This window comes from Sander vitreus, chromosome 2 (assembly GCF_031162955.1).
Source record: "Sander vitreus isolate 19-12246 chromosome 2, sanVit1, whole genome shotgun sequence".
In the NCBI taxonomy this organism is placed as follows: domain Eukaryota; kingdom Metazoa; phylum Chordata; class Actinopteri; order Perciformes; family Percidae; genus Sander; species Sander vitreus.
The window spans coordinates 15,575,824-15,603,307 of NC_135856.1; the positions used below are offsets into that span (position 1 = coordinate 15,575,824).

Consider the following 27,484-nt stretch of genomic DNA (forward strand, 5'->3'; position numbering starts at 1 on the left):
CTCTCTTGGGTGTTTTAGTGATGCCTCTAATTGTTCTGTTGTGCAGTTTGTATTGTACTGTACTCATCTTTTGTTATTTTAACCTTTTTTTCTTTTGTAAAGCACTTTGTAACCTGTTTTAAAAGGTGCTATAGAAATAAACCTTTACTTACTTAATTTTTTCCCCTTCCAAAAAAGGAGAAAAATAAACTTGTAGTCCTTTAGTACAGTACAGTGTTGCATGGATATGTATCCAGACCAGACACATTAACTCCCTCTTCTGGCAATCCAGAGGAACTGCACCCAAAGTCAAGTTACTGTAGATGAAATTAGATCATAATACAAAATGAAACAAAACAATTGATTAAATATCAAAGATGATCCGTTATTCTGTTGATTAGCAAAATATATGACACCAAGTGGATGACTTCAGGATAAACATGTCTCTAATGTGCAGATACTTTTTTACAAAAAACAAACTGTAGGAAAGGTACATCTAGATAATGCTAGATTATATATACATGCATGACATATAATTTAAAGTTAAGGCCAGTGATACATTATGCACACGTTTCTCATCTAGATCCAAAGTTAGCTTAAATGTGACACTGCTGGTTAATTAAACAGAATATGAAAAAAAAAAAATACTGTCATCTTCCATCCCATTAACCCATTACTGCATGGACAAGAGATCATCTCTCTTCGTAAAAGAATTTCTTTTCCTCAAAACAACTTCTGGAGTCCAGACTGCGAGACTCCTTTAAATATTGTGCGTTTTATGCGGTACAAAGATAAATAAATTCAAGTGTCTACTAAATATCCAGTCACTGTGCTACAGTTTTAGACAAGACATCATTATGAAGACAACAGACTGACTAAAAAGCATGAATCAGTATTCTAGGACATTATTACGAAGCTACACATATGTTTCTGCTATCATTAAGTACCTTCTTGTTATCTACCTTAAACCTTGCTCCACTTTGTCAGGCGATTCAAGTCATTTTTCTCTTGAAACACATCAGATACAGTTTGTAGACTGTAGCCATCAGTCTTGTATAGAAATGAAGACAGGGGCTAACATTTCTACCTTCTAATAGATTAACCCTTTGTTCGTTGACATACTTTGGCATCATTAAAGAAACATGCATATGCATCTGGAGGATAGCTTTCCTTGTTGTATCTAACCACAGCAATGCAATACATTACACAATCTACGACAGCAGTAATACTAGTATCCACATTTGAAGGCAATGTGATGCTTGTGCAGTAGAACCGCAGATAAAGAATCAGTGTGACACTTTATACTGAAGGAGAGAAACAAATCAATTCCATACCTGAAACCTCACACTGTACGTCTGTTTGTGGTCCTGTTTTCTGACATTTTTCTGGACCGACCCATCTCCCTGATAGTCTCAAAAAAAGACTACTATAAGGTGGATTTCCTTCATTCAGTCAGTATGAATTTACATGTCTCATTGTAGGTTTTGGAGCAAAGAAAGAGTGTTTAGAATGTAAGGGACATTATGGTGTTTGAGTAATTGGGTGTAAGAAAAAGGATAATTTGTTGGATATGTTTTGTGAGATGTATAAGTGCCCTGTTCTAAAAAAGAAACATATTTTGAAATACTATAAAAGGAAAAACACAAAAAATAAAAACAGTCAGCACCATGGATGCATGATGATCTGTACCCACTTAGTATCTTGGCAATAGGTCCTGCCCCCGTTTCAACATTGTGCATCATTAAAGGTCCAATATGTAATACATTTAATGTAATACATCCAAAAATGACCCCAATTCGTCATCAGATATTAAGGAAACATGCTAAGTTCAAATACTATCTTTTCTGATGAATGCTAATGCCAGTATTTTCTCCATTTGAAATTTCCGTTCCGTGACGGAATTTCTGTTTGTGTTTTGGCCTGTGTGTTGTTATCAACTGCCCAGTTTGACAGCCAGGACGGGTTGCCAGATATACCTGTAAAAACGTAAACCCAGCACGCTACAGCTGTAACGTTAGTACAGCCACGAAAGCAGCAAACAAACGAACAGGATCAACGAAGATAAATTCTACCCGTTAGCGTGACCAGAGACGTTACAAACCCCGGGTAAATATCGGAAATGTATTTGAAAGATGGAGACAGCTTAGAGCCCCAAAAGGACGCTGAGTTGGCTAATTAAGCATTAGCTTCAGGCTAATTTATCACAGCTACAAGGGATGGGCATTTTATGTCATTTTAACATTTGTGTACTCACACTGAATTATACCGCTAGAGTACCCGAGTTGGTTACTCGTAAAAACAAATTGAGACACAGCCAGTAAAGTCATCCCGACTGGTCCTGGCTAACGCCGCCATGCTAACTCGGGCCACGGCTCTTTACAACGTGTAGCCTGCTCAGTGGCCGTAGCTGACAACGGTGAGTTATTTTAAGCCAAGAGGGGGACTGTAAATCGGAAAGAGAGGACCATGAGTTTGCAGTGTGTTTAGCTATTTTTTTGGGGGGGGCATTTAAGGCCTTTAATTCCACAGGACAGATGAAGACATGAAAGGGGAGAGAGAAGGGTAATGACATGCAGCAAAGGGCTGCAGGTTGGAGTCGAACCCGAGGCCACTGTATCGAGAAGTAAAGCTCTATATATGTGCGCCCGCTCTACCAACTGAGCTAACCCGGCCACGTGTTTAGGGATTAATACACACTCAATAAAGTGTGTTCAGTCGGGTGGAGAGGACGGCAAGGTTGTTGTGTTTTTAGCGGCTCCTACCGTAATTCTTAGCCGAAAAAGTGTGTCTGTCAGTTGGGTACAGAGCTCTGCGTGAGCACGGGCTTTTATGACTGTCAATATAGCCAGCATCTAACGTTAGCTACTCCGCTGTGTAAAGTAATGTCTGGCTATGTGAGACAAGCATCTAGCAACATTGTTGTGGATGCTCCTTCAGCGCGCTTTGGAGTAGGAACTGGTAAAGTGAGACTATATATATATGCTGCGGTCTCAGCCTGGCAACCTCCGTCAACTTCGAGTCTGGGCAGGAGGGGGCGGGGGAGACAACTCTCTCCAGTATTTTGAATTTGTACTGCAGTAACTATTATAAACACTAGCTGTCAGTATTACATACTGCACCTTTAAATACATTGGAAAAGATACTTTTCCAATGTATTTAAAGGTCCAGTACGTTTTCTTTTAAAAACCAAGGAACAGAGAAGCATCTATGCATTAGTCATTCACCTGTCCATACAGAGGACAGGCCAATTTCTGCATCAGCCCTCAGTTTCTTCTTCATAGACAGAAAAGATAAGAGGTCCAACAAGAAGACTGCTGTTACACATTCCTTCAACGGAGTGCTGGTCCAGCTGATGGTGACTCCTCCCTCAAATGAGTGATGAGGTTTGACCCAGATACAGCATGTTGGTACAGAGACACTGGGCGTCAGGAGTGCAGTGTATCCCTGTGGTCAGCAGGGGAGGATGGTGAGGCTTCTGAGGTCACTGAGGTCAACCTCAGTTCACCAGCAGGACGTCCTCATATGTCGTTGTTCTGGAGGAAATCAAAGAAAGATGTAACAACCTTCTATAGTCATGATATTTACCGTCATAATCATGTATTCGTATTTTGATATATGATATGATAATGAATGAAACTTACTTGAAAGTATCTACATAAGAGTTACATGACACTGTCATGAATGTGTCATAAACATTATAAACAAGTCATAAACGTTTATGACATAACGCTTCTTTTAGTAAGTGTCATTCATGGTTATGGTTATGGTTAGGGTTAGGGTTCATGTGTCATGACGGTGTCATGTGTTCATGACACTGTCATGTCACTCTTATGTAGATACCTTCAAGTAAAGTGTTACTCTTAAATGTTAGAAAAGGACCATATCTGATCATTCAAGTTTGTTTTTTGTTGGCATTTTGCTTTCATTTTGATAGTAAAAGTAGAGATACAGACAGAAAATAGGAAGAGAGAGAGAGAGAGCGTGTGGCATGCAACAAAGGTCCCCTTGCAAAATAAGACCAGGGAAATTGCAGTTGTATGGTGTACGTCTTAACTTTGAGGCCACCTGACAACTCGTAACTCCTTTTTCTTACTTTCATTTAAAAATGTAATGTTTACCTGCTTTTTGTGATTTGAGAAAGGCTTAGTCTGCTTTCAAAAGTCCCCCAAACTCAAAAATGCATGGATGCATTTTTTTACCCGATATAACCAGGAAGCTCACATGTCTTTTCACTTTATTCCTTTGCTGCTACTGTCAGTTATTAATTAACCCTGCTGATGTGTTTGCTTAGATACACTTATAATCCGGTCTACATCGATCTTGTGCCCTCCTCACCTGTCACAGCAGCAAAAGAAGGAGCACGGCGAGGTCTCCAGACCTCTGAACTTCCCAGAGTTTGGTGCGTCTGTACACTCTGCTATGAAGGCATGCAGGTCTGTGATGTGCATTGGTTCTTGGGTTTGGTGCTGTGGAAATCAATGAGGATACATTATTCTTTTGATTCTATTTTTCTCCCGTTTCCTCTCCATTCTGGCTGGCGGAAAAACAGAAATGATAACTTGGTTTAAGTCATTTCCTACCTTGATGGTCTCGTAGGCTCCTGTGATGAGCGCAATAAACAGCGACAGCACCATGTAGATGAAGAGGGAGATGAAGGTGTACAGGTAAACCTGGCTAAACAGCCACACCAGAGTGCTGCTCTCCTGCATCTCCGCAAACGTAACAAACATGTCGTCCCCGTTGATGAGGGAAAACAGGCACTCGGACACCATGGACAGAGAACGGAACTGCGGGAGAGAAAACAGTAAGCTCAATCAAACCTCTGCAAACTGAAACGGTCTAATCGGTAAAAGCCAAGCCTTCAGTTACAGTAATTAATGCTCCACAAACAAACACTGAAAACTCTTGAGAAATCTGACTTCATCAATAAAGTGCATAATACACCAACTCATGACGTCTACAAGGAGAAGAGAGGAACAAACGTTATGAGTGAGTCCAGTTTCTGTGGTTTAACTCTAAGTTTCATTTTCTGTGGGTGGATAAGTGTTACTTAGTGATGCATTGTAAAAAGGGTACGCGTTATAAGCTGTAGCTTCAGCTTGAACTTTTACTGTACTGTGTTGCTTTTTTAATTGTATGCCAAACTGATTGATTGAATAACTTGTTAAGAACTTAATTTAAATGTCATTATAAACAAGTGTACGTTGACTGCACCAAATGATCACACCCATGTCTACAGTTGTGTTCACCTTGACGTGGTATGGTCCCAGGACGATCCAGCCACAGAAGCAGTAGCCCAGATAGATGACGGCCACGCAGCAGCAGAACCGAATCACATTGGGAAACGCTGCTCGAAGGGTCACGATCAGGATCTGCGGGAGACATTAAACGGATCAAATTACAATGTGGGAGAGAGAACAGATGCTTGATTAACAGGTTTTATTACATTACATCAACCCATTTAGAGAAGCATTTTATCACTTTTTGACAATCAACAGGAACATTATCAGTTGATGCACACCAGTCGCTTACATTGTACTTCTGGAAGAATGTGAGGTAGCGAATTACTCCGACCCACACCAAGAGTGTGGAGGTTCCCAACAGGATGCCGCATAAGTCATATGAGGACATAGTCTGTCAGGAGATAAGAAAAGATACTTAAAGAAGACTCAGCAACAGGACTCAATGGCATCAGCTAAAAGCTTGTTAAATTCTTTGCAACTTACGACAAGGAGAAACTATAGCAGCTATTGTCACTTAAGGGTGTGACGGGACACACCTTAGACTCAATGCCGATTTTGATGAAGCTGCCAGTGACCGTGAGGATGTCGCTGATGATAAGGAGGATATACCATCCGTTAATGAACTCCAACCGGTCTGCCCACGACACTTTACGATCCAGAGTCTCCCTAAAGAACTGCACAAACTCCTGATAACCACACAGAGACAGTAAGAGAGGAATCAGCTTGAAGCATGAGGTTCACATGTAGTGAAAGGTTTATTGACTGGACATTCATATACAGGAACGAAACACAATACATAAACACACTTTAACACAAAAACACAAAGTTATTATATTCTCAGTCTGCTGACTCATGTTTTCCCTTGTAAACCATGATTCTGCATGGACTGGCAACATGCCTGGATTATCCATAAGGGCACTTGGGCCAGTGCCCAGGGGCACCAACCATTCACAACCAGTGGGGGGGGGCACCACATGACACAAGCTTTAGCAATATTTTCCGTAAATTGTTATATTATTCACTTGAAATTGTTGAAAGACCATACAGTACTCGTTTATGAACACTAATATCACAATAATAATAATCATAAATTACAAATAAATCATTATTACATGACCACTATCACTCCCCTCCCCAATCTGTCAGAGTTGAGTTGGTCCACAAGTACGCGCAAAAGTGGCCAGTTTAACCCCCCCAAAAATGTTATCATAATGATGAATGTAAAATATTAACTGTTGTTCTTGATTTAATGTAATTGGCAAGCAAAGAAAAACATTTTTCACACAACCCCCCCCACACACCTCTGGGTGAGACTTGGTTGCGCTGTGATGCTAAAGCAGTTTTAGCTTTCCCGTGATGCTTTTGAAAGTTTTTGACCAATCAGAAGAGTTGCTTTCAGGGCCCGTGAAATAAAGTCGGAAAAATACATATTTGACCGACCCACAATGCTGCAATATATAGTATTGATTTTTGGCTTTTTGAATTGATAGACATTTTGAATTGAGACATTTGAATAAAGTGCTCACTGCTCATATGCCTACATGTATATAGTTGGACATGTTAGTAAATTACTCTTGAGAAATCCCCTCGATTATGTCTGATATTTTTGCCAGGAGGACAGCATGGGTAGGGGGGGGGGGCTTTGAGGTATAGTGCCCAGGGGCACCACATTGTCTTAATACGGGCCTGACTGGCAATTGTAATGTTGAATTCAAAGCTCATTCTGTTGTATGTTTTCCTTAGTTGTAACTTTTCGTACCTGTTGCAGTATGATGCCTCGCAGTATGGAGCGTCCACACAGCAGCAGTGACAGCATGCACACCAGAGCCACAGCGATATCAAATGCTACACGAGTGTAGTTCTCAGCTGGAGGTTTAAAAGGGAGGAAGCAGAGCTGTTAGCAGTCTTTATAAAACCTCCTGTTGGTTGACTTCCTAATTCCTGTTGGTAACTGAAAAGCAACTATAAATATAGATTTTCTCATGTTCTTCAACACCTTTGCTGGCTTGCTACTGGTTTATTATCGTATTTCACTTGCTCACTGCTGCTGCAGTATTTCTTTGACTGCTACGAGTCTTATGTTACTAAGTCTCATCCATCTACTCACTCATCTCACCGTGTCCAGAGACGCTCGGGTCTTTACACTCCTTTATTGTCGCCTGGTTTTCTAACCGGATCTTCACCTTGCCGCTGTGAGCCTTGTTGTCCAGGACTATCTGGAGGAGAGAGGTGACCAGCAGACAAGTCATATCCTTTGAAACTGTAGTATTTCAGAAAATAAAGTTTGTGCAATGAAATATAGACAGGGGGGTTTCACGGTTTCTCTCTTAATACCTACTTATTTTGAAAAAAAAAAAGAGTTTTGGTGGTGGTCTCTTGGCTGGGTGGGGTTCTGCTGGGGGACTCAAAAATCCTAGTTATGGACGAGGGGCCGGTTTCACAAAGATAGACTTGATCGTGGCTTACATCTAACTAACAGTCAGACTACGTCAGAATGTATCTGTCGCATCTCAAATAGGACTAATTAGCAATAAATTATGGGTAAATTAAACTTTTTTAAAACTAAGAAACATGGCGATAAACTGCTCAGCTCACTTCACCCCAGCAGAAAATGTTTGCCTTCTAGAAGAAGACACAAAACACAATACTCTTTCTTGAGCTCAGCAGTTGGATAAACCAAACTTTATCATACATATAATCATGTGAACATCATCGCCCCTGGATATCTCAAGTATGAGATCTTCAGCCGTGCTGGGAACTGAACCATTAACTGTATGTCATTGCCTTTAAGATTTTAACTCACCGTTATGTAAAAAGTGTAGCAATCTGGGATCTCATTGTTGATGATGGTCTGTATATTTATCGCCTTCAACTGAAACTCTATGGTGACGTTAATGAGCCTTGAAAAAAAGAAAACACAAACAGATTCAGAGGGAGGTAGACAGTTCATGTTTCCAGAATGACTACAAATGACCAGAAACACACATTAAGCAGGACAAGACACATTGCATACCTATCTGTTATGTTTTTGTACCAAAACGTGTGTTAGTGTTCTTGTATACATGCTTGAGTCTGCATGTGCAGCAGAGATAAGGAGCTTGTCGATTGTCATCATCAGATACTACAAAGACAAATCCCACCACATGGAGGCCAAACCAGGACAAAAGCCAAAGCCATGTGAAAATGAATCCTTACTTGTGGAACTTGAGTGTAAAGTTCCTGTAGCTGCTGGTGAGCGAAGCTACAGGGACCGCCAGCGGGTCCACACCTATACAGTCTGAAATGAGTGGCAAATAGACAGAGAACATGTCATGTTGAGTGAATACTGATATATACTAAAGAAACAGAGAAATAAAAACTGAATTTCCTCTCTATATAGTGAGTACAACCTTACAGAGACAAGTATGAAATCTTTTTTAAAGATAATTTTTTGGCCATTTTAGGCCTTTATTTTTTTACAGAACAACTGAACACATGAAAGGGGAGAGAGGTGGGTAATGACATGCAGCAAAGGTCCGCAGGTCGGAGTTGAACCAGCGGCCGCTGAATCGAGGAGTGAACCATATATATGGGCATGCGCACTACCAGGTGAGCTACCCAGGTGCCCACAAGTATGAAATCTTATCAGAATTATTGGAAGTAACAAATCCCAAAGAAGCATTTGACATACGTGAGATTTGAGGTGAAGAAAAAGTTCACATGAGGTTGTTTCCACTGTTCTTACTTCCTCTTACAAGAGTCAAATTGTACTCATAAACAGTCATATGAGGAAGTAAGAAACCCTCAGGGTAGGCAACAAATTCTGTGTACTCCAAAGGAAAATTGACATAAAATGCCATTACAAGACATAGACATATGATAATACAGTGAGCTGGACTCAAAGAAATAGCGACTTAGCAAATGACCCCTCTTTTGATAGTAAAAACTTGAGTTGCGGCACAAATGCCTTCTTCAGGGTGACTGAGTCACTGAGACTGAATCACCCTGAAGAAGGCCAGTGTTGCTGCCTTGGTTTTTATGCTGTTCTCATACTGTTGGATTATCCCTGCACCAAAGAGCACCTTGTTAGACTTGTTTTAAACACCACCAAAAAGAAAGGCTCCTTTACCACCCCCCCACCAACAACATAAGTGAAAGAGAAAATGATATCTCTCAATTGCACAAATTCTTCATTAGAGCATTTGAAAAACACACTTAAGATAATCCAGTTATTTAACTATTGCAATTACAACAGGAAACACACTTTTTAAGGTGAACAATCTCCACAATGAACACAATTCTGCACAAAATATGACAGATATATATATAAATACATATTTTTTTTAGCATTTCAAGAGGCCCTGTGCTTTAATTTGAAGAGGTCTATCATGAGGTTTTGTCTGCCTAAGCAGATAGAAAAGCTACAATTCTCGTTAAGAAAGTTTGCATGATGTGCAACGTTTATATAGGCTACTAATGCAATCATGCATGCCTACGTCTTCTATTGTTGTAGTGTTCTCATCAACAGTTTGTCCACCACTCAGTTTTTGGCTCAGTTTTATCAAGAGGCAAAGTGTTTTAAAGGGAGTTGTGCTTACCGCAGGTTCTACCCTCACTCCCTCATCTCTGTCTCTCTCCTCCTGAGTCTCCTCCTCACTCTGCATGCCACTGCCGCCGACACCACCACCACTATCATCAGCCACGGGAGCTGATGAAGGTCCTGCTACTGCCGAAAACATGTCTTTTCGCTTTTTTCTTTTATTTGAGCTTGGGTAACTTTGTTTGATTTTCACGTTTAGACCATTGCCATAAAAGAAAGGTTTAGGCTCGTCTTGCTCTGTCTCTGTGTACTTCCGAGTTCTCCTGTCACCGTGTGTTTATCTTTCGTGCCGGGCCCCCCACCATTACGGACTAGTCCATTTCATTGTGAAAGTAGGGGGTGCAAGCAGGGCACCTGCAGCTGCAAGGGGGGGCGCCGATTTGCCAATTCCCCACACAGTAAAATGATAGATAATAGAAAACTACTTTTTTCAAGTGCTCGTGGCGCTCGTGACTCATGATAAAATGCCGCCCCGGACGGCTGTCCGGGTCGCCTGTGCCAAAAACCGCCCCTGCATATCAAACATTAAATTGCCTGAATCGATGCATAATTACATGCATCAAGGTGCAAGCTGCTCTGGATAACATGTAGTGGCACAAATGCTCACGGTGCACTTCATGTGATCAATTAATCCCCATTAAATTCTCACACAAAAATGGTATAACTAAACTTATAGCAAAGTACATATCTCCTTTGATGTGCTGTTAATACTCATTACAGCCCCCATCATTAAATGTGAACTGTTGTTTCGAAGAACCAACAACTTCAAAGTCACAGAGAGAGATGATCCCAGCCTTTTAGCACTGTAAGCAATGTTATTAGAATCACAGGCCAGCAATAGCTCCTTCACATTGTACAGTGTAGTTCATGTACCTGTGACGACATGAGGGTCTATACTGAAGGTGTCATTGGCTGGGTCGATGCTTCCCTTCTTGTAGTACTGTTGGCAGAGGGAGAGCGCACTTTTGTTCACACCAACACCGTAGACGTATGCATAGCGTCCCACTGTGGTCTCCGGTAAGGCCAGATACTGTGGAGAGGATCAGAAGGGGATTTCACTCAGCAGGGGGTCAAGTACTGAAGGTGTATTGGGAAATGAAATAGAGGTTGTTACTCTTATGATTATGTTTGTTTTGATTGTAACTATGTGTTTTTATTAATGCTGCTACCTGTCTTGGCTAGGTCTCCCTAGCCAAAGAGGTTCTTGACTCTCCTGGTTAAGTAAAGGTTAGACAAATGGTGCAAGGTTTCATGACAGTTGGTTAAAGACATGTTTGGCATGCTTTACATTTTCATTAAATCTTTACCAAGCTCATTAGAGAATTCAAAACCCTCATATCACATATGGTATTGTATGATGTATATTATTTAGAACATACGATTTATTAAGTCAGGGTCACCGCTGCAAACCAATAGGTGAGCACGAAACTTTAAATGAAAATTTTAACCTAAAATTATTTTATCATGGTGTCACAATATCAGTTTCTTAGTGAGTGAGGTAGAAATATCCTCATTGTACCTGTTTGCAATGCAAACAGTTTAATGTTATCTGTTTGGCCCTGCAAACAGCTGTTTTTAGCCAACTGTATCTTTTGTATTACCTTCTTCAAAAAGGAATGCTCTTCATTTTGCATGCAAGGTTTTTATTTATAAATTGAGATTGGCAAATCTACTCAATGCACCGACAGAAAATTGACTTTACATCACAGTTAGAATATAATAATGAACAGCTTACCTAAAAATACTTTAAAAGTGAGAAGAGAATAAAATTGGATAAGGGAAAAGTGGTTTCATGTATTTAAGCAGCTTCTCTGTTTACTTCAGGGCTTACCTGCTCCACGGCGTAGAACATGTGGTCGTAGACGTCGTTCTGCGTGTAAACAGCAAAGGAGTCGTCTGAGGACTCGTCGTAGTCTTTGAGGAAGAGGTGCTTGAAGGTCATAGTGTTCTCCTCCTTGAAGGTCACCACCACCTGGTTGCTGAGGCCAAACATCACTAACTGCACCACAGAGGGAGAGAGAGACATGTCATGAGGAGGAGGACTGGGGACAAAGAAAAGCCCTGAGGCGGTACGTTCCAGGTGCACCTCTTAGGCTGCAGGGTTTGTGTTTAACAGCTAAGCTATAATTTATGGCTGTAAAACGGTAAATTAAAAAATGTTTAGTTTACAGGAATACATAGACTTTCACTGAAAAAGGCACAAACATGAGTTGGGATAAAATCCCTTTACATGTAAATAGAACCTTTTATTTATACCTTTAGTTCTTACTGTGTGCTGTATTTGTGTGTCAAATAGTGAAACAAAAATTTAAACCTTGAACTTTTCTGTAATATTTTGAGTGAATATCACAAAAGATTTGTACAATTTTATAGGAGCCTGTGCCATTTACCCTATATTTTAGCTTTCTGGCAGCTTTATATTTTGTTAAATTGACAAAATGATGATGAAAATAAATGTAAGACTTATAACTGAGTTTGTGCTGAAAAACAATCCATGGACAATTTGACAAAAATGAATGCATAAAAAGTCAAATAAAATTAACCAAAACAAACGTTGCCACAGGGACAACAAATATTCTTCAGGAAACAACAGTCTGCTACCTGAGTCTATTTGAAAGAGTTAACACTTTTTTGAAATCAAAAAGTATTGGTCAGCTAGTCAGAACCTTATATACAGTATATTCACCTAAAAAGAAATATATGACAAGATTTGGGAACCAATTGAGGCAGGAAAAGACTAAGAGCAGAGGGCAATTTCCCAGTTATCCTGGCTCAATTTAGCCTTGACTCGGTTTCACAAAGCAGAGGCACCTAAGTTACCATGGAGATTTATTCTGTACAGATAGCCTGGTCCTGACCAGGCTAACAGCCAGGATTTATTAATCTTGCTGCTTTTTCTGTTCACTCAGCAGTGGTTTTACCTTATTGTTACCAGCTTGCATTAAAATACAACAGGTACATATTGCTGTTCAGTTAAGTACTGTACTGTTATGTTTTTTGTTTGATGAATATATTACGGCACTTCACTTCTTGAGATAATAAGAAAAGGCTGATAAAGTTGCCAAATGTGTTTTAAATTAAGTCAGTTACTAAGGGCAATATATAAAGTGCTGTACATGTGTGTTTCTATTGTGGACCAATGCACCTTAAATTATTTTAGATGATTTTTTTTTTTTTTTTTAAACAATAAAGGATCATGTTTGTTCCTCTTCCATGTGCGTTGTATTTGGCATTCTTAACACATAAGTTGTGTTGTCCAGTAAACTGGGACAAAAATTTGGGAGGATTGTACAATTTTAAGAACATATCCTAATTGTACAATCCTCCCAAATTATAGTCTTAGTTCACTGGACCAGTAACTATGTAGTGTAGACTACTGTAATGTTACAACAGGGAGAGGACACCCCAATTGTTTTTGACCTTATATTTTGCTGGGGGGGAAATAACTGATGAAAATACTCTTTTACATTCATGTTTACAGTGTGCATGGAATGTATCACTTAATTCTCTTTGTAGTTTCTAGATTTTAGAGTCCAATTTCTTCATTTAGTAGCCTAATACTTGAATGGTATGATTATAACGGTTTCAATTCAGAGCAGTGGTCAGTGAATATATATTTTTTAGGCTGCTTACGCATTCAGTAGCCATGCGATCGTCTGCAAGGCTTTCTCTCGCTGTTTCATTACAGCGACCGTGTTTCTTTTTTTTTTTCCTTTCTTTTTTTATTACAAATAATGTATTTCACGTTCTCATACTTCCACAAGAAGCTACTGCTCACTCTGTATAAACTATGAACAATGCGTATTCTTCATTTTAGCATCAGTAAATCTGTGATAGACCTCGCGGTCTGTTAAGGAAAGCCGTGAACGTGCATCTATCCAAATAACTTCAGCCTGGCTCGAGCTAGTCGCTCATCCTCAGCCTGGCTTGGCTGTCGTGAAATGCACCAAGCCAGGCTGCACAGATGAGACTAGGTCAAGCCTCGCTTTATCAGTTATCCTGGATTTATAAATTCTGCTTTTGTGAAACAGCTCCCAGATTGACAGAATGTATACATACAGCGACATACTGTAAATACAGAGGCCCAATGAAAAACAATCTTGAGGTGCAAAACAAAAGAGCAATACAGGATTTAGTTGTAACGTCTGACGTACCTGAGCTGTGACAATAATGATCTTGAGCAGCTGCAGAATCAGCTTGAAAGGCTTGCGGCCCTTGGCGTAATATTTATCACAAGGGCTCATGAAGAAGTATTTCAACTTCCTGCGAATGGCCTCCTCTTCCGCATCAGCCCCGACCCAATGACCTGCCGTCGTCGTGGGAAACAGATGGTTGCTATGGTTGTTGCATTGATCGTTACTCTGATGGTCATGCTCTCCGCTGCTGTCTGTGGAGCCATAGTAAGTCACTGAGCTGGAAAGTCCTTCTCGTTCTGAAAGAAAAAAATAAGGAAAGTTTCCTAAGAACTGTATCTTGAGCTTCTGCTTGTTCAGTGAAAAAAATCAAAAAGGTTTGCACACATGGAGCACATCCTAAAACATCTTTGTGTTTCTAGAGTTCAAACTCAAAATCATGTGTGTGTCAATACTAGAGCCTGATCAATGAATTGTATGGGCTGATTGAGGATACCAGTTTACCACAGATTGACTAGTATTGGTGCATACTGTATGTTGAGGTTTAAAAATAGTGACTTATTAGGGTTCAAACCCCGAAGGGGGTTTTAACCTTATTGTTTTTCTCCCGGTTTAGTATTATTTGTCGTCTTCCGCCGCGTCTCAAATTCCTGTGAGCTGGAATGAGCTAGAAACACGAAACTTGGCCCAATGACTGGAAAGGATATGCATTTGGTCCCCAAGAAATATGAGCCCAATACGCTACAATTAACGATCAAAAAAGCGATTTTGGAAAGAAAACGCCCCTCAGGCCGTTAGTCCGATTGACTTGAAACTTCTCACACATATGCAGCTCAATGTGCTCTACAAAAAAGCCTCTTGGACCATAGAGGTGCACAGTGATGGAATTTGTTGGCTAATGGCTTGCATAATGTGAAAAACAGTTAAATGAATAGAACTTTGTCAATTGTGATGAAATTAGCAAGATTGGTGAAAAAACATGACCGCCATCAATTAAAGAATTATTCCATGGGTAGGGCTTAGCAGTAAATTGCCCATAACTCACTAATGGTTTGACCAATCATCATACAATTTGTAACATATCTTCAGTGCTGATGCAAGGATTATGAGTTTAACCCATAGGGGGTGCCAAAAATACCACAAGTTTGTACCGCAAAACCATGGTACACATGGTCTGGGGGCGAGTAGTAACCAGGATCTGAAGTGTCATATTGATTGGTGCATGTGGACGTGGCCAATTTAGCATGGTATGCTAAACTAAAAAATAGTACTACTATTACTACTTGGTGCACATCCGAATAACACTGGCTAACAGTAATCTGCTGTTTGACATGTCCTGAAAAGAGAGGACAAAACACGGCCAAAGGTAAAGACTCTCCATGATAGGAGGAGTATGTGTTTGGTTATTCAGAATTTTCGAGAAACTCTATTCGAACTTTAAAATGTTAGGGTAGTATTCAACTTTCAAATCACATTAATACTTTTTGAAATATTCAACCTTCTTTGAGGCTTTTAAAAAAAAGCCCTTCTGACATTTTTTACATACGACTCAGAGTTGGGGATCCAACTGACTGAGTGAGGAGCAGCATATTAAAATTTATTTTCACTTTGCTATACCATCCACAGTTTTACCTCTCATACATGCATTTTACATCAAAATGTAGGGAATGTTGTGTCCTTTCTAATAATGTACTTAGGGAGGCAAACTGACTTTCACATGATGCACAGTGAGCTTCCAAGTGAAGCGGTGTCCACTAACTGCCACACTGCCTCCTGTATTAAATCATACAAGAAATAAGAGAACAGAAACAGGCCCTGTTCAGACAGCTACTGTCCTCACATTTCTTAAACAACACAGACCATTCTTGCACAGGATGTTCAGCAGGGGGTCATAACTGTCAAAAGTATTAAACATTAAGCAATAGGAGTTAGGGGTTTTGAGCTAGAAACAGGACTATCTAAGGTGCGCTAGAGCCTCAACTCTGTGAAAACAGCTGTTGGCGTTGAGGCCTGAAGTCAGTTAGGAGTCAGTCAGTTGGTCAGTTAGTTCATCATTACATCATGTTAGCTGACAAATAACACCTCTTCTCCTTCCTTCCTCTCTTCATTTTTCCTCTCCTCTCTTCCTCTATATGTTACATGTCTGCGACCGAAGAGTGTGAGAGAGCAAATACAATGGTTGAGTATCATTAGTAACAGCTGATCTGAGCTACCTTTTCTCTGCATGTCCTGCAAAGAGAGGACAACACAGCCTATAGTAAAGAGTCTTTATGATAGGGCGGTGTGTGTGTCAGAACTTGTTCAACAGACTACGCAGCATCATCATATGTGTCAAAAGCTGTCCTGCTAGATCTACCAGAACCCCTCACAAATCTTTATGACAAGCAGACAAGGGAGGAAATCTAGCAGAGTTACAAGACCGAGCAGAAGCATTGTTTGAACACATAACTGTGACAAAAGAGCAGGTACATCATTTTATAGGAGTATTGTTTAGAATAAATGAAGCCAAGAGCTTAGAGATAATAGTCAAATATAAACGGAAACATGTACTGTATGTGTATGTTGTCAAGACTAAAATGATACATTTGCACACTTAATAATGTAATTATGAAACCATTTGAATCATATTTTCATATTGATATCGTAGAAGAAGAGACTCAAGCACAGTCTAAGTCCAAAACCTGGTTTGATCAGATAAGTGGTAGGATGACAGCATCTACCTTCAGAGCAGCCACAAAGACAGATGTCAAAAAGCCCTTAGTGTCCCTGATAAGAAAGATATTCTAACCAAAGTCTCATAGCTTCACCACTGAGGCTACTAGGTATTTATGAGTGTAGAAGATAAGAAGATAAGTTTAGCAGTTGAGCTAATTTATCTCATGTATGAGCTCACTAATCCTTAAATTTAAACCATAAATTCCACTTTGCCTAATAACATTTATCATTTAATAGCCTTTGGTCTCTGAAATTGTTAATATTAATGCATACTAGGCATTATAGTTCTAATCTAAACTATCTAAACTGTTTGTATTTGTTTTCCAGATGGGGATGTAAGCATGAGGACATGGCAAGAAGATACTATAAAACGTAACATCGCTTCTCACACTCAGATGTCCTGGTAGAAACTGCTGGATTCAGGATTTCACCCTCACATCCATTTATCGGAGCCTCACCTGATGGATATGTTTCCTGCAGCTGCTGTGGTTCAGGCGTAATAGAGATAAAGTGCCCATTTTGTGCCAACCTCTCTGTAAATGAGGCAGTTAACTCTCTTGCAGACTTTTGCCTTGAAAAAGATGAGCAAGGAAGAATCAGGCTGAAGAGGTACAAATGCAGTTGTTTGTTACTGAAAAACCTTATTGCGATTTTATACTTTGGACTGAAAGGGAAAATACTTCACCTTTTGTGGAACGTGTGACACCAGATGTGCCATTTTTTGACAAAGAGTTGGCATGTGCTAGAAATGTATTTTTAAGAAATGTATAATTCCAGAGCTAATTGCCAAGTATTTTTCTGCTCCAAAACCAGCAGCAATATTTCAAAATCATGGTCAACCGTGGTGCTACTGCCGTGAGCCAGAAGTAGGGAACATGTTGGTCTGTGTGTCAGGTTTTTGTTCAGTTCAAAAGTTTCGCCAAACTTGCCTTCGCATTAAAAGAATTCCTAAACAGTGGATATGTCCTAGCTGCAGAAAAGTGATCAATTCACAAAAAAGAAAGAATTAGTTGTGAGAGAATTAGAAAAGGAGTTGGCCCACAATCTTTATTTAGATAAAATAGACAAGACAAGACTAAACATTGTACATTTGGTGACATGACAGGGAACTGTAACAGCAGAAGAAAAATCAAGGGGTGATATAATAAAAAAAGAAAATGCTATTAAATAAATATAACTACTGTAATACTTATTTGTTGTCATTATTGCCTAACAGTCATTATCACCCTAGAACAATGAATCCTCCTCGGTTTAGGCATTTTACATTCCTTCTAGTTTTGTCTTTCACCAATGCTGCACCAACAGTTCACAGTATACACATACACAGCCAGTTACACATCAGCATTTCATCAAAAGGAAATTGTCACAAGACATTTTAATAAAGTAGGGTTGTTAAACTTAATTCCACATCTGTCTAAATGACATCTTTTTTGGGATTACTGAAAGGGTACAACAGATTCAGAGACATTTGTAAGAGCACAACATACTTTAACTATTTTGTCTAGGTATGTTACTCTGTTTCTCTGTAAATGTCAGTAAAACCTATTGGGATAGTGCTTTGCAAAACACTGCAAAACTGTTTCTTACCACGAGTGAATGCTGGAATCTTTAACTCAGCTTGGTGAATATGGACGGACTCTCTGATATTGAAACCTCTGTCTGCCAAAACTAGGTCCACTGGAAGCAAATGGGTTAAAAAAATTACTTTGCTCTGTGATGAAGTTATCATTTGTGCAGCCTCCCCATCCTCAGAAATTGAGCCTTGTGGGCAGATGGCAATTAAATATTTCATTGTATGGTGAGACTTGCATTGTATGGTAACACTGAGCACTGGCTAGTAAGTTACTTGGTTTCTCCATAAATATTTCGAAACAATCAACAATAATGCAAACAGTCTTTTCAAAGTTACTGTTCCTAAATGCATATGGAAGAGATTTTTTTAATGATTCACTTTCAGGCCATAGAATTAGACTTGGCACCAATCTGCAATACATTATGTCAATACAGTGTTTGAAAAGCTTTGAAACAGTGGTCGAATCATGCCAAAATAATAAGTCAAAAAATCAAAAGACAAATTCATTCTCATCTTACAAAGTTCGCATTTCAGTTAACATTTAGGGACCCTCATTATGCTACCGTTGAAGTTTGGTGATAATTTGAGCCTTTTTAGTGGTACAAAATAGCGATTTGTTTTTACTTTCCCTGTGCCCCAACTACTTGTGTTGTAAGCTAATCAGCGGTCCGCGCTAGCTTCTTTCAAGCTACAAACACATTCGATTCGCATGAAAACATGTCCCAGAGAACAATCGAGTGGGTACACATCTGTTAATAACCCCTAGGTTCATTTTGCGCCGGAATTGTCCTTTAATTAAAGCCAGCATGTACTGCTGAAATAATGTTAAGGTACATTTGAGATAGGTAGCTACAAAATGAAACACTGTCATTAGTAGTGAATATGTTTGTAAACTGGTGAGGATATTAACCTTTTTATCATTGTGTTGTAGACTCATCTCATTCAGTGCAGTTGTATTAATTTTCTCTTTTAACAACATATTTTCAGTTCTCAGAGCTCGTCATTCCAACTCAAGAGATTGAATGAGTTTCTTACAATTTTCACTCTCGCATGGTATAGTTGCTGGATCGTCATTTTTATCGGGAAAAGGCAGAATATTTAAATTTTCAAGTTCTTTGTTGATGTAAGATTCCTTTACCTGGTCTGCAGTAGGACGCTTGCTGTTTTGAGGACAGTCTGTTAGATCCATTACTGCTGCAACTGATGGCTTTGCTGCTTTCTCTATTCTTTGAAGTTTGCTCTTCTGTCTTCTGTTGAATACATCTAACCTCATTCTTCTTTTTCTCTTCTCCGGGGATGGAACATGATTGAAGATCAAAGGAACGTAGTCAGGTGACAGAGGGTTGTCACTCTTTTTCCCTAAAACATAAGTACATAGAAACAACATGAACCTATCGTAAATGTCCCGCAACATTTTAATGAGTATGTGGCTTCTTTTAGGTTAACTAACGTTAGCCTTTGTAATCCACACAAAATCCATGCCATACTGCATAGGTAGAACTTGCCTTTTCGTAATAACTAATGGTTGTGGCTAGAAAGGAATAATATAATATAATTTTAATATTTTCAACCAGGAAATTTGTGATAGTTCCTCTGGTGTATTTCAATCCAAACCACAATCTTTTTCCTAAACTTAACCAGTAGTTTGGTGCCTAACGTAAACTTAACTTTCGTCGCCGTAGCTGTATCCCTACTAGCCTCGACCGTTAGAAACCGTTTTAGCCCGTTTTCTAGCTAACGTTACATAAATAAAATATTTCTATTACGTTACCTGATATGAAGTGGTCACAGCATAACCAAAATCCATTGTTTGTGGGCTCCCATCGCTCGGTTTGGGTCTGTCTGCTTCTGGCACCAAAATTGGTATATGGCCTTGCGGGACTGAGATACACATTTCTATGATAAATGAGCAAGATTCGTCGTAAAACACGGCCGCCATCAATCAAAGAACTTCCTAAAGGGCAGGGCTAGCAGGGAATTGCCTATAACTCATGATCTGCCGTTGCAATCCGGTCTAAAATTGATGGAGACATTTAACACCACGACTTGAACGTACGTACCAAGTTTTGTTAAAATCCGATAAACGTGGGACTTGCTGCATTTATTGTAGGGATGAAACAGGTGTGTGGTTGGTTTCACCACTTTTTCTATAGAGCATTAACATCAAGCATCAACTCTGCTTGCGGTTTTGACTTTGGCAATTTGGCATCTGCTCAATGCTGCTTGTTGCTTTGACTTTTGGCAATTGGGCTGCTTCCCAAGACTGCTGTAGCTCCGTCGGTAGAGATTTGCCTAACAATCAAAAGGTTGGCGGTTCGATTCCAGGCCTTGCAGTCTAAACTCAAAGTGTATGAATGTGAGTGAAAGGTACCTGTAAAAAGTGAAAGTGCTTTGAGAAGTCAAAAAAAGGGTTTGAACGCACCAATTGCCGCTTGCGGCTATATTCTTAGTTTGATTCTTCAAAACCATAATGTGCAGAAATGCGTTGGTCATTTTAAATAAAGGCATTTAAATTTTTGCAAAAGACCTATGGAGTGCCTTGGATTGTTTTTGAAGGAGAAATGCATTTTTACAATTTTTTTAATCATGCAATGAGCCCTTCACATGAGATAGACCCATAATGTGCAGTATTTCACCACTTCACACTATCCACAGGAAGATTCATCTAAATAAGCTTGACTGTTTTCCCTTATCATTACGACTGATATTGCCTTAACGGATTCACCTCATTAGAGCTGGTATTTATTAAGGGTGGCAGACTCAAAATATTGCTTTCAGGGTCAGAAATTGTTCAACCGAGGTGGTTAGCCACCCTGATCCTGAACCTGATGCATCTTGTGTCATGACCAATTCAGTAAGTGGATAACGACCTAAACAATATAAACTCATCTGATCTGATCTAAGCTCATCTGATGTTTTTTGTTTGCTATATAGCATGCTAATACACTCAACAAAACACCCAAGATGGCAAACATGGTAAACATTATATCCAAACATCAGCATGTTAATATTGCCATTGTGAGCATGTTAGCATGCTGATGCTAGCAGTTAGCCCAAAGCACTGCTGTGCCTTAGTACAGCCTAATGGCTTCAGTCTTGCTCATTTTATGTTAGTGGAGTGTTTTTTTTTGCTGCCTCCAGCTTCTTTTGAAACAAAATTTGTCTTCTGGCTGTGGCAACAGCCACATCAGAATCAGAATCAAAAACAACACACATTCGACGTTCTGTGTGTGTGTGTCGCGTTAGGTCACGGCAGTTTCCTGCGGCGTCCCTATGACGACCAGCCACGCTCGCCTCACGCATGAGACGGTACTAAATCTGCAATGGAAAAAGGAGGACGGGGCACCGCGGTCGAGCCGGGCCGAACCGAGCTAAGCTGAGTCGAGCGGGTACCATGTAGTGGAAAAACGCCATATGCCTCAGTTTATGAGGCATGGATAAATGGAGACAAGCAAAAGTACAGGAGTCCCTATTGTGCAGTCCAACAGTTCTGACTAACAACTGGCTGAGAGGGAAAGCACCAATCACATGAATTGGTATTCCAAATTGCTGAGCCAAAGTCAAGTCATTTCAGGCAAAACTTGATTTCAGCTTCTACTCAGTGACACTGACTACTTTCTGACAGCATCCTGTCAGCAGAACGTGTGCCCGAGCCTTCAGCCTGAGTCTTCAGCTTTCCCTCAGTCTGACACCTTCTCTTTGTCTCGCAAAGTGTAAGAATTTACTTGTTTTTGTCCCCTCTGGCACTTTGAACACCTGCTACACATATGATTTAACCCTTTTAACTACAAAGCTACAAGGACTAATGGAAACAAATGTTGCTATAGGTTGTCCTCCAATATACAGGGCACATAAATAGCCAAGGTGTGTCATTAGAGTGTTAATAACACTGCCAGACTTCTTATTCAATTTTAGAGAGGAGTCATACTTTCTTTCATCCCCTTTACAGAAAAGAAATTGATGTCAATGTGCAACTATGAGTTATAGCGTAAGTGTAGAAAGGTATTTTAACCAGAAAGGGAGAAATCTAACTTCCCAAAAAGTTACTGCTGACATCAGTGTAGTAGATGACAAGTAGAAAAAGAAGTGACGCAGATTCCTGGGATGGTTATGTCAGAGCTGACAATCTTAGCAGTCTAGCCTGACTGGGTTTAGTGTAAGTATAGCTGGTTCTCAGGTCTTTCTTGAAAAACAGATCTCAATCTCAATTAGAATACCTGATTAAAGTCCAATGGTTAGTAATGGTAGTCCAATCATACAGTTTGCCAAGAATGAGGTGTGTACCTGCCTCTTAAGAACCACTTGGCTGTTCCTACTTTTTATGTACTAGGTAATTTAGTATTCTCATATATCTGCATGTATAAATATGGATCTGTATATGCACTGTAGCCTGTTTGCCATGTCACTGATAGTAAAATGTAAGTAGATGTGCGTGTATTATTATTAGTGCCTTTATTTTTCCCGCAAGGGGACGAATAAAGGAATGGGAATTTTCACTCTGTTGGTACAGTTTTTTTACACACATTACACACATGCTCAGGACCTATACATGGACTAATGGAGAGATGTCAGAGTGAGGGGGCTGCCCATGGATGTGTGTCCCGAGCGCTCATAACCTGTATGTGCTTTATTTCATTTGTCATAACTTGTAGCTGCTTTCTGGAATAAAGTGAAGTTAAAAAAGAGAATACCTGATTAATTAAAGTTTAATTCAAAAAACCTAACCTGCGTCAAAAACATTGGGCATGACTAAACAGAGCAGACAATTTATGGTCGGAAACAAATCTGGTCGATGTGTCATGTCTTTGAAAGAAAAAAGGCTAATCATGCTTAATACTTGTCACATGCTTTTAGCTTGCTGGACCTGGCTAAAAAAAAAATACAGAAGAATAGGGGTCACTTAGTTTGTTCACTTAGTTTACTTCCAGGAAACAACTTGTTGTGTAGTCAAAGTCAGCACCTGCAAAGTCAGATAAACTGCTGGGTAAGTTTTGTTTGGTTAATCCAAACTCAACAGACACAATAAGTCAGCAGAGCAAACCACCAGCTTAGCAGAGTTGTCTACTGGGAATGAGAAGTGAAACAGGACAAATAAACCGCTGGTGTTCAATTTAAGTCAGCACTAACTGTGAACAAGATGAAAGTCCAACAACATTACACAGAAGAATTAGGGACTGGCATGTCACACAAATTCGTGTCACATGTTATTTTGTGGCACCGCAATCATACTGTAAAACATAATAATACATCTAAGTAATTTATGTTTTCTGATACTGTTAAAGGTGCAATCAGCATTTTTTGCGAGGGATCTGCAACATGGACTGTTCTGGGTTTTACTCAAAGCAGTTATCCGGCTAATTTAGTAATTGTGCTTCATGTGACTGGCCTATTACTGATGTAAACAAACATTTAAGGACATTAGAAAAAATAAATTACTCTTTTCTAGGGTGTATTACAAGACAAGAAGACAATCTATTTGGGAGTAATCACAGGGTCCAATCATACAGTATGTTTTAATTTATGTAAACAAAGAAGAATCAGGGGCTTAAATTCTGAATATTATATGTTGGCAAAAGAGTACTCTAAGATTTAGCATTGCACTCCTGTAACAGTGTCAGACTTATAATGGACAGTTTTTAAAAAAAGGATCAAAAGTGATGCAGCAGAACCAGATACCGGTATATCAATTTTATTTTTTATTTTGTTCTACAAATTCCTCTTCCTTGTCATAATGGGGGCAGTGCTCAGTCCGTGGGGACTTGGCTTGGGAACCAGAGGGTGTCCGGTTCAAAGTACGGTCACGGACAAAGTACGGAGTGTGGTCTGCAACTCGACCACCAACAGTTGGTCAGAGATTCAGGTTTGTTATGCTAGTAGCGGCTAATGTAGCTTAGAGCCGCTAGCTAGGCCTGGTAAGCTCACTTCGTTCTAACTCCACACCCCCAGATTTTTTTTCTTTCAAACTTGTAGTCTTCCGCTCCAACCGACACTGACTCAAGTGATATCACTTGAAGCAATTTATCAGATTTCTCGCTCAAGTCTTTAATTTGTTTTTTGCTCAATGTCTGTAAGCGAAGTAAACCTGAAACGTTTGCTGTGCATGACTCAGGAAATAAAATGTAACCTGCGATTTCATGATAACCACATGTGATTTCCTGCAGTTGGCCAAAGCCACAGTCATAGGGATCATTTCCTACATTATCACACACCTGTTGCCTTTAACAAAATTAGCTGAGAGTGACAATTTAATTAACTACAAACGCCCTGGCTTCAACAGGGTTGTGTGCCTCTGTGAAAGAATCCAACCACCTCACATTTCATGGAGACAATAGGCATGAGTGCACACATATCTTTGATCGGAGGAGCGTGGCAATCGTCACGGCAAATCGCAATGGGCCAGACAAAAGTGGGTGCAGTCCATTGACTGTGCCACCAGATTTGACACAAGATAAATAAATCTGTGAAAAATATCTGGCTCTCCCAGTTCACTGCCGCCTGTGACAATGGCAGAGACACTAATGTAGCTACAAGTCTGTCAGTCTAAATCCTTACTGTAACTGAGAATCTGTCAACAACTTGATATCTGTGCTTAGATCTAGTCTGGCAGTCCACTGCACAAGGCCAACCACACAGAGTCCAAATTTCCACTTATACCAAAAGGAAACATCAAAAAAAGAAAAAGATGATGATAACCTTGATAACCATGTCATGGGTTATTTGTAGGTTGGAGTTGATACATTTTAAAAACTAAAATGCATCATTCTTTTGCAGCAATGTGTTAGATTTATTATCAAAGGAAGATAAACGTCCTGCTAATGTGGCTTTTACCCAAATTACAAATGCTAGTTGTTAGTGAAGATAGTTTTGGTTTGTTGTGCCTTTTGCAGCCACCAAGCAAGGACGTAAAGCACTTACATTTTTGGAAAAACACAACAGCGAATTGTCCTTCTAGATACAATGCCCCAGTTATGTACAAGCTACTTGTAAGTTACTTGTAGCTTGTTTACTTGCTTACTTACAAAAATTGCAACACAAACACAATTTTAGTAGAGCAAATTTTACAATTATTTGCCAAAAAGTAGTTCCAGTGTTCGCAGTGAGGTCTGTGGATTATCCTGAATAACCAGAGCCTGTCTTTAAAGCATTTCTGTGTTTTGAACACAACAAAAAACATGTATGTAACCCTGTATTGTATTCAGAAAAAAATGTGAATGACAGATATCTCAAAACCTCTCTGCATATGCATAGCTAGATAGGCCTACCACAAGGGGTGGGCAGAAAACAATCTTTTAGTGATTTAGGTGAACTGACCCTTTAATTTGAAGCTTACTGAACACATACTTTGTGACGCTACATAAAGCAGGCCTTAATCTGTATGTGTGGCCCACAGTTCTTTAAGCAGACCAGGAAAACACAAGCTGGTACAGTCTCAAACCGTACTACTACTACTACTACTAAAACTATCTATCATGTCAAAGTACTGTTTTCAAGGTCAAGAATGAACTTTCACACTCAATTAAAAAAGCCTTCACAGTACAGAGGAACACTATAATCTATGGAGCCATACTTTACCCAACCCACATCAACAATTGTTGGAGAAAAAAAACTGCATACGCAACCATGCGTATGACAAGCTTAAGAAACTGTGTTGGGTCTATTATTATGTATGAAGGAGTCAGGCCGTTTAGATTTAGATTTGTTAGGCTGATGGTGGTGGTGCCGCATCTGGGTCTTAGGGAGGATCTCAACCAACAGTGTCAGAAAACCCACAGGCACTGCAACCTGCATAGGCAAGTACTTCACACCCTGGGTATAGTACTACTATAGTTTCCCATCAGTACTAATGTTAAGTCAGCTCTTTCAATTTAAAGGTGTATTCTATTACTTATAGTTTACAATACATGTAGTTGAAGATTAACCCTCAAATACACAACTAGGACCAACAACGAAGTCCAAAGAATCCGGTGTTGTAAAATGTCTTTTCTTCGACCCAACAGTCTAAACCCCAAATGTATTAGTTTATAGTTATATAAACTAATACATTTATAGAAAATCTTCACATTGAAGAGGCTGGAAACAGTGAATCTTTGGTGATTTTGCTTGAAAAAACGATAAATTGTTGGTTAAAATCGTAATACATTTTCTGTCATCGACTAATCGATTAGTCAACAAATCGTTTCCACTCTAATGTAGTCTATTTCTATTAGGTCCCAATAGACACAGATCATTTGTCAAATTTCCCTGCAGTAGCCTACAAGGATTTTTATGAGAAAATAATAGTTTATAGCATTTTTAGTATTTACTGCTGTATGACAATCAAAAGGAGGTCATGTCTAAGTTTTGGCAAAGCGAGACTATGTCTAACATTATGTTACTGTATTACTGTATCTAATGAATGGTGCTTTATGTATTAAGAGGCGACTTGTGGAGGAGTGGAGAGGAAATATCCGGCTTTGTCAACAGGAATTACAATATGGAGTAATCACAGAGCTGTTAGGGGAAATCTTACTTGATGAAAATGACTAACGTTACTGTACCTCAGCTGCCCAGAAGATGACAGAGCAGAAATATAATGTTGTGGATGTGTCAACAACATTTGATTTGAGACACAACAACGCAGCCCTAACAATAGCTTACATTCCGGAGAGAAACAACAAAACTGTGTATGAATAAGCAAAACAACATCTACTTGTAAAATGACAAATGAGTCGTGACTAATATAGCTATGTAAGGGCTGAGTTCAATTTAAAAGTTAAATGTCGACGCTACATTACCCGAGCAGGCCTGGTGTCCTTTCGCAGCCATGTACGTTAGTGATCCGTTTAATAAAACAATAAATAGGTAAACATATAGCTAAAACTCCAGTAACTCTAATGATTGTTAACAGCTCACACAGTAGACAGCAGCTGAGCCGAGCTGCTCTGTTTCCGTTGTCTCCAACTGTCTTCCTTTCTCTCCGGTCAGGTGACTGACAACACGTGACCACATTACTCACAACTCCGTGCTTATTGGCCAGGAGGCACAGGACACGGTTTACAGCACATTTTAGGTTGATCCTCGTGCAAGGCATTGCTTGCTATACAGCTGCACAACAACTTACTGCATTCACTGTCGTCAAACTGGTCTTATAACTCTTAATGACAAGTCCAAATGGTTCCACTTCACTTGAGGTCAAGGGAAAAATATTCATGACAAAATTCTAATTTGTAAAAAACAACCTCTTAATGACAGTTTAATGTAATGTTAACACATAAAGCTAAAT

General features: G+C 39.6%; 1 protein-coding gene across 2 annotated transcripts; it reads right to left on the reverse strand.

The window, feature by feature from the left end:
- Positions 1-343: 343 nt before the first annotated feature.
- mcoln1a (mucolipin TRP cation channel 1a) lies at positions 344-27,169 on the reverse strand. Of its 2 annotated transcripts, none has more exons than XM_078279963.1 (14): positions 26,997-27,169; positions 13,956-14,233; positions 11,633-11,800; positions 10,675-10,831; positions 8,418-8,499; positions 8,026-8,122; positions 7,339-7,438; positions 6,982-7,088; positions 5,759-5,908; positions 5,512-5,613; positions 5,229-5,351; positions 4,560-4,766; positions 4,315-4,445; positions 344-3,512 (listed from the first exon to the last, which is right to left on the reverse strand). In XM_078279963.1, exons 1-14 carry the CDS (start codon positions 27,025-27,027, stop codon positions 3,476-3,478), a joined length of 1,770 nt encoding a protein of 589 aa, XP_078136089.1. In that variant the 5' UTR covers positions 27,028-27,169; the 3' UTR covers positions 344-3,475. The 2 variants fall into 2 exon arrangements, with proteins under 2 accessions (XP_078136089.1, XP_078136083.1); XM_078279957.1 differs by having other exon boundaries at positions 7,330-7,438.
- Positions 27,170-27,484: the final 315 nt, after the last annotated feature.

Excerpts from the sequence above, each read along its gene's own strand:
- mcoln1a (XM_078279957.1), bottom strand. The coding sequence starts at position 27,027 with ATGGCTGCGAAAGGACACCAGGCCTGCTCGG. Across the intron at positions 8,500-10,674 it reads AGACCCTCATGTCGTCACAG|ACTGTATAGGTGTGGACCCG; the intron begins GTACATGAACTA and ends CACTCATTTCAG. Across the intron at positions 4,446-4,559 it reads GAGCCTACGAGACCATCAAG|CACCAAACCCAAGAACCAAT; the intron begins GTAGGAAATGAC and ends TGATTTCCACAG.